The sequence below is a fragment of the Astatotilapia calliptera genome, chromosome 3 (genome assembly GCF_964374335.1).
Source record: "Astatotilapia calliptera chromosome 3, fAstCal68.1, whole genome shotgun sequence".
Lineage (NCBI taxonomy): Eukaryota > Metazoa > Chordata > Actinopteri > Cichliformes > Cichlidae > Astatotilapia > Astatotilapia calliptera.
In genome coordinates, this window is record NC_137424.1 from 83,624,593 (window position 1) to 83,635,536 (window position 10,944).

The 10,944-nt window shown below is 43.3% G+C and overlaps 1 protein-coding gene across 1 annotated transcript in view; it reads left to right on the top strand.

Annotated features, from left to right (window-relative positions):
- LOC145425997 (uncharacterized) overlaps nucleotides 1-5,264 on the top strand; it is a 33,118-nt gene extending 27,854 nt beyond the window's left edge. Inside the window, exons 7-9 of the mRNA XM_080299554.1 lie at nucleotides 361-534; nucleotides 4,187-4,233; nucleotides 4,383-5,264. Of these exons, the coding sequence (XP_080155680.1) occupies nucleotides 361-534; nucleotides 4,187-4,233; nucleotides 4,383-4,918 (757 nt within the window). The 3' untranslated portion in view covers nucleotides 4,919-5,264. The remainder of the gene's footprint in view (nucleotides 1-360; nucleotides 535-4,186; nucleotides 4,234-4,382) is intronic.
- Nucleotides 5,265-10,944: the final 5,680 nt, after the last annotated feature.

Consider the following 10,944-nt stretch of genomic DNA (forward strand, 5'->3'; position numbering starts at 1 on the left):
TGTGCGGAACAATACAACTCACCTCTCGTATGGCTACGGCAGACTGGCAGCGATTACTGCAGCCAGCCTCACCTAACCAGCCACACCGAGAGGGGGGGCGCTGTTTCCCCATTACACTGATATTTGTGGCAAGTGGAATAATACCACATAAACACTGTTACACTCAGTCCGTCCATCCATTAGTGAAATAATGTTTAAAGGTCTCCTTGTTCTGTGAGCATGCACAGATCCTGAAGCAGGAAGCCTGGGTTACAGAGAAATGATCATCACTGTGATGATGCTCATCATCTCTGACTGGGATTTGAGGTTTTGTTAAAGCAGCAAAGATAACAGATGGATTGTTGTTTTGTGTGTCTTCAGTCTGTCAGGCTGTCTGATCACAGAGGACGGCTGTACTTCTCTGGCCTCAGCTCTGAGCTCCAACCCCTCCCATCTGAGAGAGCTGGACCTGAGCTACAATCATCCAGGTGACTCAGGAATGAAGCTGCTGTCGGCTGGACTGAAGGATCCAGGCTGGAGACTGGACACTCTCAGGTATGGAGAGAATGTCTGATAGAGGAGGAAGAGCTGGAAACATTTCCTGTGTCTTTCACTCACTTCCTGTTTCTTTCCTGCAGATGAGACATGAACAATCACACATACAGGAAAATTTTCAGGGACAGACACACTAGTCTAGCTGGATAGTACATGGATATTTGTGTAGGGGGTCTCCAAGGAGCCTGTTTGCAGGAACATTAATGATAACTGATAAATCATGTTGAGAGTTTCATTAAAAGTAGACCTACAGTTAGGTCCATAAATATTTGGACAGACAACATTTTGTAACTTTAAATAGACTTTATCAGGTCAAAGGTGTACTGTACCTGAGATAGTGGCCATTGTGTACCTAATAAAGTGTCAGCGATGTGTATGTTTCCCATGCTGTATGTCCACAGTCACAGTGATAGTCAGTGACACTGACAGAAGTTTGAAACAAGGCTGTGAATCATTTCAGTCTGTGTGTGTGACAAAGAGGCAGACAGGAGCAGCTAACATTTGGAAATGGAAGCTTAAATACTGGAAACTCTGATAAGCTAATGCTGCTAATGGGCCATGTTAAAATCAGTATTTCATTCTCATTCTTTTGTTTGAGAACAATAATAATTCAATTTAATTCAATTTTATTTATATAGCGCCAAATCTCAACAAAAGTCGCCTCAAGGCGCTTCATAGGTACAGAGAAAACCCAACAATCATATGACCCCCTATGAGCAAGCAGTCTTGCATATTTGTTTAATATGTGCATTGAAGGACATGTCCTGGTCAAAAATGACTCCATGGTTCCTCACAGCGCTACCGGAGGCCAAGGTAATGCCATCCAGAGTAAGAATCTGCTTAGATACCATATTTCTAAGATTTTCAGGGCCGAGTACAATAACCTCAGTTTGATCTGAATTAAGAAGCAGAAAGTTAGCGGCCATCCAGGTCTTTATGACTTTAAGACATTCCTGCAGTTTAACTCATTGGTGTGTGTTATCTGGCTTCATGGACAGATAGAGCTGGGTGTCATCAGCATAGCAGTGAAAATGTATCCTATGTCTTCTAATGATGCTGCCTAAGTGAAGCTTGTATAGTGTAAACAGAATTGGTCCTAGCACTGAACCCTGTGGAACTCCATAATTAACCTTAGTGGGTGAAGAGGACTCTCCATTTACATGCACAAATTGGAGTCTATTAGATAGATATGATACAAACCACGGCAGCACAGTACCTGTAATACCTACAGCATGCTCTAATCGCTCTAATAGGATATTATGGTCAACAGTATCGAACGCTGCACTGAGGTCTAGCAGGACAAGCACAGAGATGAGTCCACTGTCAGAGGCCATAAGAAGATCATTTGTAACCTTCACTAAAGCTGTTTCTGTGCTGTGATGAGCTCTGAAACCTGACTGAAACTCTTCAAATAAACCATTCCTCTGCAGATGATCTGTTAGCTGTTTGACAACTACTCTTTCAAGGATGTTTGATATGAAAGGAAGGTTGGAGATTGGCCTATAATTAGCTAAAACAGCTGGGTCTAGAGATGGTTCTTTAAGTAAAGGTTTAACCACAGCCAGCTTCACATGTCTGAGAAAAGAATCACCAATTACCAGAGTTTGACCCCCGGCGGGTGTGTCACTGAGTGGGGAAAAACGATTAGACACATGAACAGGCTTTTTTTCCTCTTGTACTTTCCCATTGTAGTGTATATTTTAGTGTTTTTTTCTGTAATGCAACCGTTCTCTGACTTGTATCCCCATGTGACGTCTTTGTTGTGTGTGTAAGGTTGGGGGACGGGTTCATTCCACTGCAGGGCAACCTGCCACTGCATGTGGTGAATAAAATTTGAACTTGAACTTAGCTGCTCACATTGTTATAAGGAAAGAGAAAACGGTATTAGCATTAGCTGCTAATAATTGTTCACCCCTAATTAGAATATGCCTCACGTTGTTAAAAAGTAAGGGAAAACAGTGTTAGCATTAGTGCATAATGCTATTTCACGTCAAATTAACATTAGTTAATAACGGCAGCCTACTTTGCATTAGCTACTCACATTTTTATAATGCAAGGGAAAATAGTGTTGTTTTAGCATTAGTTACTCACATTGTTAAAAAGTAAGGGAAAACAGTGTTAGCAGTAGCTAAGTATGCTAATTCACATCAAATTAGCATTAGTTAATAACCGCAGCCTACTTAGCATTAGCTGCTCACTAATATACTGCTAATTCACATCAAATTAGCTTTAGCTGCTCACATTGTTATAAGGAAAGGGAAAACGGTATTAGCATTAGCTGCTAATAATTATTCACCCCTAATTAGAATTAGCCGCTAATGGCAGCCTACTTAGCATTAACTCCTCACATCCTTATAATCCAGGTGAAAAGAGTTAGCATTATCGGATAATGCTAATTCACATCAAATTAGTCTAAGTTAATAACGGCAGACTTCTTATCATTAGCTGCTGTCATTCTTATAAAGGAAAGGAAAACGGTATGAGCATAAGCTGCTACTGCTTATTCACCTAAAATTAGAATTAGCCCCTAATGGCGTCCTACTTAGCATTAACTCTTCACATCGCAGGGAAAAAGTTAAAATTGAATGAAAAATAGTGTTAGCATTAGCTTCTCATATTGTTAAAAAGTAGGAAAAAACATTGTTAGCATTAGAGGGTAATGTAATTCACCTCAAATTATCATTAGCTAATAACAGCACCCTACTTAGCATTAGCTGCTCACATTGTTATAAAGCAAGAACATATGGTATTAGCATTAGCTGCCAATTCTTATTCACTTAAAATTGGCATTAGCCACTAATGTCAGTCTACTTAGCTAATTCACATCAAATTAACATTAGCTGCTAACATCAGCCTACTTAGCACTAGCTGCTCACATTGTTAAAAGGAAAGGGAAAACGGTATTAGCATTAGCTGCTAATAATTATTCACCCCTAATTAGAAATAGGGTCCTCACATAGTTATAATTCAAGGCAAAAGCGTATAAGCGTTAGCTATTCACATAGTTAAAAACAGTGGTAGCGTTAGCAGATAATGCAAATTCACATCAAGTTAGTAATAGCCTCGAACTGCGCTAATAAGAGCAGTTAACACTGCTAACTGCCCAAAAGAGCTGTTCCACAGTAACTGTATCCCTGACAACACTTCAAAAAAAAAGCCTATAGTTACACTGAGAGTGATTGTTGTTGAACAAAATATGTTTTGTTGCTAATCATCCACAGCAATACAATTAGCTTAGTGATATTAGGCTGCTGTTAGCTTGCAGCGAGGGGTGTTGGGACAAGGGGGGCCTCTTTCTGTGACTAACTAGAGGATTCAAGCCAATCAGATGACAATATTCACATGACTCTCACTCGTTGAAGTGTTTTCCACCTCCTGCTGTCAGACCTGCAGGTTTATCCCTGTGCTGTTCTCCTCTGTCTTATAGTGGACACAAACAATTTTTTGCAGTGTGTGTATGTTGTGTTTCTCTGAAGCTCAGTTCACAACCAGCTCCTCTTATTTGTATATATTTAAAAACCGACACCACAGACAATTCATTCCCCCGGGCTTTCACTTTGATGAACACTGTGAATGTCCATGTGTATGAGAGCCATGTAATGTCCATGTGTGCATGCTGACTGTGCTGCTCTGACCCCCCTCCTCCTTTCAGGGTGGAGCCAGCTGGTGTCCGATGGTTGAGACCAGGTCTGAGGAAGTGTAAGTGTGTTTTTAATGGGATTCATGAAAACAAAGCAGAACACATTCAAATATCTACATCATTCACATCTCTGATGTCAGGAGTCATCATCAAAGTGTCAATCAATGATCAATAACTGCAGCTGGATTGTGTTTGTTCTTTCCATCAGATTCCTGTCAACTCACAATCGACACAAACACAGTGAACACAAACCTCCAACTGTCTGACAACAACAGGAAGGTGACACGTGTGGAGGAGGTTCAGTCATATCCTGATCATCCAGACAGATTTGATGTTTGTCCTCAGCTGCTGTGTAGAAATGGTCTGACTGGTCGCTGTTACTGGGAGGTCGAGTGCAGAGGAGACGTTTATATATCAGTGAGTTACAGAAGAATCAGAAGGAAAGGAAGCAGTGACTGTGTGTTTGGATGGAATGATCATTCCTGGAGGCTGTACTGTGCTGGTGATGGTCCTCGTTCTGTCTGTCACAATAACAGATCAACATCCATCTCCTCCTCCTCCTCCTCCTCCTCCTCTGTCTCTAACAGAGCAGCAGTGTATGTGGACTGTCCTGCTGGCACTCTGTCCTTCTACAGAGTCTCCTCTGACACTCTGATCCACCTCCACACCTTCAACACCACATTCACTCAAACTCTTTATCCTGGGTTTTGGTTAGGGACTGGTTCCTCAGTGTCCCTGTGCTGAGTGGAGTGTAAAGAGTGTCTCCTGTTAGAGAAACAGTCTGACTGTTGAACAGATAGTTCAGTCTGTACATGTCTGTCTCTTTCACTCACAAACACGTTTTCAGATTCATGGATTCAATCAGTTGATGTTTGAAACTCTTCTAAATGATTCCTTGTAAACTTCTTCCTCTTCAGTCGTTTAAAGATGGAAGCTCACATTATTCCAGGATCCACATGTTGTTTTTCTGTCTTTTTCCACTCAAAGCTTCACAGTGAATCTCAGTATGTTATGTTTCTCTGAAGTTCAGTTCACAACAAGCTCCTCTGCATTTTTAACAAGTCTGAGCTCATTAAAATGAATCCAAATGCTTGATTTCTCTTTCTTAATGGGATGTTTCCAAAGTCTCCACATGCTCTTACCGTTGTTGGAAGCTCATCATGTGAAAATGTTTCAGCCATATCAGCTGAAAATATTGGCTCAATAGTTTTGAATGCAGTTCTAAGCAGAATCTGATTGTAGATTGGCATCATCTTCTTCCCTGGCTCTTGGACGAGGCGGACGCATATTTCCCCCTCTCCCTCCCTTATCTTGTCTGACTCTATCCCTGAGAGAGCCTCACATTCTCGCTCTTATTCTCCAAAAGAACTATTGATTTGATCAACTGGTCTATTCTCAACTAGACGCCTGGGTTCGGGAGAGCCTGAGTGTCCTGGAGGGACGTTTCAAGCTGGATACACGATGGCAGAAGTGGTGTGTCTTGTGCCTGGCGGGACTGTCTATCGAAGACATTGAAGACATCTACCTATTCAGAACCATGGTAACAAGGTTCTTGTTGTTTGGAGCTGGCTTGGCCCTGTCTTATCAGAAATTGAAGAAAGCTGTGACTGCTGTTCAAAACCCCACAAGGCTGGCCGCTATGATTGAAACTGTGGACTGTTCTTACTGAATGAAATATGGGAAAGATCTTGGAGAAGCTCAACGCTCTTAAAAGAGAGATACATCTGGAGAACAACGAGGAGAACAACAACATTCCTCCTGGAGACTTGATAATGAGAACGAACTGACTCTCTTCCCTATTCCTCAAGGTCACCTGCGTAGGCTGTGGACTGTTGATCTTTGCCTAACAGGTGAAAGGACACTTTCTCAGGCTGAACTCGGGACACACACCCCGACACGCACACACACGCACACACGTACACTGATACAGATACGCACTCACAACACTCCCTTCCCCTGGTGACAGACATAAACAAAGTTGATGGTTTGAATCCCATCAGGTCCTGGACCCCTGCTCTCTGTCCAATCACAGACTGAACACATCAGCAGGACCACCAAAGTCCTCAGATTAATCCAGGGTCTGTCCTCAGCCTTTGAGAGCTTCAGTTCCTCACAGTTAGACAGACTGCAGTGAGCTTAATAAGCTGTGTTAGATTACACTTAGAGGGACAGCTTCATCTGTCAAACAGGATCTATGATCTATGATGGTTTGATTACTGCATTTAACAGAGTTCATGGTTGAGCTGAAAAAACAAGAAGACTCTGCAGGTGCACCTGGAGGTCTGTCATTAGATTTACTGCAGAAACTGGATCAAACTGGATCCAACTGGAGCTCTTGTTGGGATCCAAGGTGGAAACTTAGCTTTGATATCCACACACTCTGCACGTCTGTGAGTAACTGTGATGAAGATGTGCAGAGATCTGTGTCCAAACAGGAGAAAGACTGTAAAGACTCTGTGCTTCTAACAGCCTCTGTTAACATATGTGAGGCTGTTTGTTGTTGTTGCCATGGAGCTTTGCACTGTTTGGGTCAGCAGGTCATGTGATCAGGTTTGTTCTGTGAAAGCTCGACGATGGTTCAGTGTCAGGGTTTGTTTGCATTCATCAATAAATATCTAAATAAATCAAAGACTCCATGTTTGTTCTTTCATCATGTGACCTCTGCTCATCCATCTCTGTGTGTATCAGGATACATTTAGTTCATAATACACAGAAAAATCAGAGTTATTACCTGTAATAAATGTGAAAGATTCCTGCAGTGATAACCAGGCAGGACTGAAACACATCCAAGCTGTCACCACGGTAACAGCACCGTCCATCCACAGGTGAGGGGAGGAGCAAAAAGAGGGACTTTGACCATTTTATACTAAAAACACTCAACTAATGTTTCTAATATGAAACAAATAAGCCCACATTAATGTGAGCGTTTATTAAATAATAATAATGATGATTTCCTCCTGATCTCATTTCCACAGCAGAGAAAACTGTGGTGTATATTGAGGTGGAGGGTGTGGTCTGTGGCTCAGGTGTAGAGTGAGGGTGGGGTGCACCACAGCAGCATGCTGGGACTGCTGAGGGTGGAGGAGGGAGTGATGATGACATCAGAGCTGCAGCACAGAGACCAGTGAACACACAGTCTGTTCATCTTTGCATAGATACAATATACAGCACAATATTGAATGACAGACACGCTGTGGGAGCTTCCACAGATACACTGACGTCAGCATCCAGAGTCCTCCTGCTGCTCCCCCCTCAGAGCCCCGTGATCAGCACCAACACATTCAGTTAGATGACAGAGTCCAGCTGCAGCTAGAATCAGCTCCCCTCTGTGAACAACAGCACAGCGTCAGTGTTTCACACTCAGTGAAAGGAGGAAACAGCAGAAGAACACCATGTGTGCTACGTTTCCCAGGACACACTACAAACTGCACAAATACAGAGCAGCACGTGGAAGGACCTGGAGCTGCATTTACAGAGAAAAGACAGCGTGATGTCCAGAGGGAGTGTTCGCCCAAGGCACCAAACAGGCTAGGACTGACTGAAGCTTCCTGTCACAGTGAATCAGTGTGTGTCAGTGAATGCATCGTGTGTGCTTCATGGCTCCATCTAGTGGACTGATAGTAGAGCAGCTAATGGCAGCTTCCTCTGCTTCACACTGCTGTCTGACTGCATTCAGTTGACACTGAGATTCAATTCAATTCAATTCAATTTTATTTATATAGCGCCAAATTACAACAAAAGTCGCCTCAAGGCGCTTTATATTGTACAGTAGATAGCACAATAATAGATACAGAGAAAACCCCAACAATCATATGACCCCCTATGAGCAAGCACTTTGGCAACAGTGGGAAGGAAAAATTCCCTTTTAACAGGAAGAAACCTCCGACAGAACCAGGCTCAGGGAGGGGCGGCGCCATCTGCTGGGATTGGTTGGGGTGAGAGAAGGAAGACAGGATAAAGACATGCTGTGGAAGAGAGACAGAGGTTAATAACAGATATGATTCAATGCAGAGAGGTCTGTTAACACATAGTGAGTGAGAAAGGTGACTGGAAAGGAAAAACTCAATGCATCATGGGAATCCCCCGGCAGCCTACATCTATTGCAGCATAACTAAGGGAGGATTCAGGGTCACCTGGTCCAGCCCTAACTATATGCTTTAGCAAAAAGGAAAGTTTGAAGCCTAATCTTAAAAGTAGAGATAGTGTCTGTCTCCCGAATCCAAACTGGAAGCTGGTTCCACAGAAGAGGGGCCTGAAAACTGAAGGCTCTGCCTCCCATTCTACTTTTAAATACTCTAGGAACAACAAGTAGGCCTGCAGAGTGAGAGCCAAGTGCTCTAATAGGGTGATATGGTACTACAAGGTCATTAAGATAAGATGGGGCCTGATTATTTAAGACCTTGTATGTGAGGAGCAGGATTTTGAATTCAATTCTGGATTTAACAGGAAGCCAAAACAGGAGAAATCTGCTCTCTTTCTAGTCCCTGTCAGGACTCTTGCTGCAGCATTTTGGATCAGCTGAAGGCTTTTCAGGGAGTTTTTAGGACACCCTGATAATAATGAATTACAGTCGTCCAGCCTGGAAGTAATAAATGCATGAACTAGTTTTTCAGCGTCACTCTGAGACAGGATATTTCTAATTTTAGAGATGTTGCGCAAATGGAACATATTTACATATTTGTTTAATATGTGTGTTGAAGGACATGTCCTGGTAAAAAATGACTCCAAGGTTCCTCACAGCGCTACTGGAGGCCAAGGTAATGCCATCCAGAGTAAGAATCTGGTTAGATACCATATTTCTAAGATTTTCAGGGCCGAGTACAATAACCTCAGTTTGATCTGAATTAAGAAGCAGAAAGTTAGCGGCCGTTGGTTGAGTGTGGAGTAAGTGCATATGAGAGCATGAGGGTGGGAATGGATGTTTGTATGTGTGTGTGCCTGTATGTCTGTGTCTATATGTCAGGTTGGGTATCAGACGCCACCTCTCTGGGGACACCTCAGGCCCTCCAAGGTTTGGAGGCCTATCTCCCCCCACCACCACTTCCCCTGCTAGGGGCGGACTCCCTCAGACATCGGTGCGTTGGTGGTTCTTTGTGTCTGGGGATGGGCATCCAGGTACACACCGGCTCACTCCTTGGCGGCCGCTTATCGGGGCCTGGAGCCTGGGGCTCGCTCGGGCCACTTCGGAGGTGGGGTGTCCCCGGCCTCTCGGCCTGGGGCTCGGTCACTTTGGCACAGCTGGCTGCCGGCAGAGCTCACGGGCGCGTCACTGCAACTCCCCCTGGCTTCTGCTCCGCGGCTGCTAAGTGAACCCTCATCTGGGACTCTCCTCAGCTCTTTCTGGGACAGTGGCGCGGCTGCCCCTCTGTGGGTCTTCCTTGGTCTCTTGTGTTCTGAGGGCCTCTGGATGTCTGGAGTTTTGATCTCCTCCACACCTGCTTCATGCCCTGGAGGATGGGGCTGTGGCCCCCCCACACCCTCTAGCAGATCATTACATGAAGGAACCTTTTAAAAACAAGCGCGTCCATGCTCACAGGTGTACACACGGGTGATCACACCCACAAACTACACCCTTTTTGGCTCCTACCTCAAAGCACACTGTGTTCTGTTGATCTTATGTGCTGCACAATAATGTTTAATATTTAGTATTTACTGTCATATTCCCATATATCATTGTGATGTTGTTTATTCTATTACTCTTGTTCTCTTCTGCTTGTTTTCTTTTTTCTTTCTCAACAGGTGATCCAGGTGATCGATAGATGCATTTTCTTTTTCTTTTCTTTTTTTTTTCTGTCCATTCTGTTGGTTTTTGTTTTTTGCCCTTCTCCCCCGTCCCTCTTCTCAGCTGTTTCTCTTTCCCTCTTTCTTTCTCCCCTTCTTTCCTCCATTCAAGTCTGTCCCGTATTCAGTAAGTGAAAATAAAATAAACAATAACAGGTGAATCAAATGGACCATTATGGCAAGGCTGGGATGGTCAATTTGGTAAAGTAAATCCATTGGGCATCTTTCTTTGCCTTTAGACAACAATTCTGATGCAAAAGAACCAAACGGGACAGGCAAAAAAAAAAAAAAAAAGTTAGCGGCCATCCAGGTCTTTATGGCTTTAAGACATTCCTGCAGTTTAACTCATTGGTGTGTATTATCTGGCTTCATGGACAGATAGAGCTGCATGTCATCTGCATAGCAGTGAAAATGTATGCTATGTCTTCTAATGATGCTTCCTAAGGGAATCATGTATAATGTAAACAGAATTGGTCCTAGCACTGAACCCTGTGGAACACCATGATTAACCTCAGTGTGTGAAGAGGACTCTCCATTTACATGTACAAACTGTCTATTAGATAGTGTTACGGATTCAAATATTGGGAATGGATACAAGAGGAAAAACCAAAAGAACAACACTGGTCCGGCTGAGTCAAACGATGATTTTAATGATCACACGCGTGGGAGATGGACACCGTACGCAGACAGCATCAGATCTCAAAATGGTGGAGCATTGATCAAACTCTTATAGCCTCTAGTGGCCCCCACCTAATCATAAAAGCCTAAACATTCACATGCTTTCTCTCACACGGCGCCTAAGCTACGACCTTGGCTCCCTGTTTATCTGCTCCTGCTGAGATGGCAGAAAACTCCAGTATGTTCTGTTCTCTTCTAATCAGACAAATAAGGCGATGACTTTCTGCGAACAGTATTTCTTATAACTCAGCAGTATAATGCATCATAAAACAATATCATTCATTCACAATAAATCACAGTCTAATGTAATG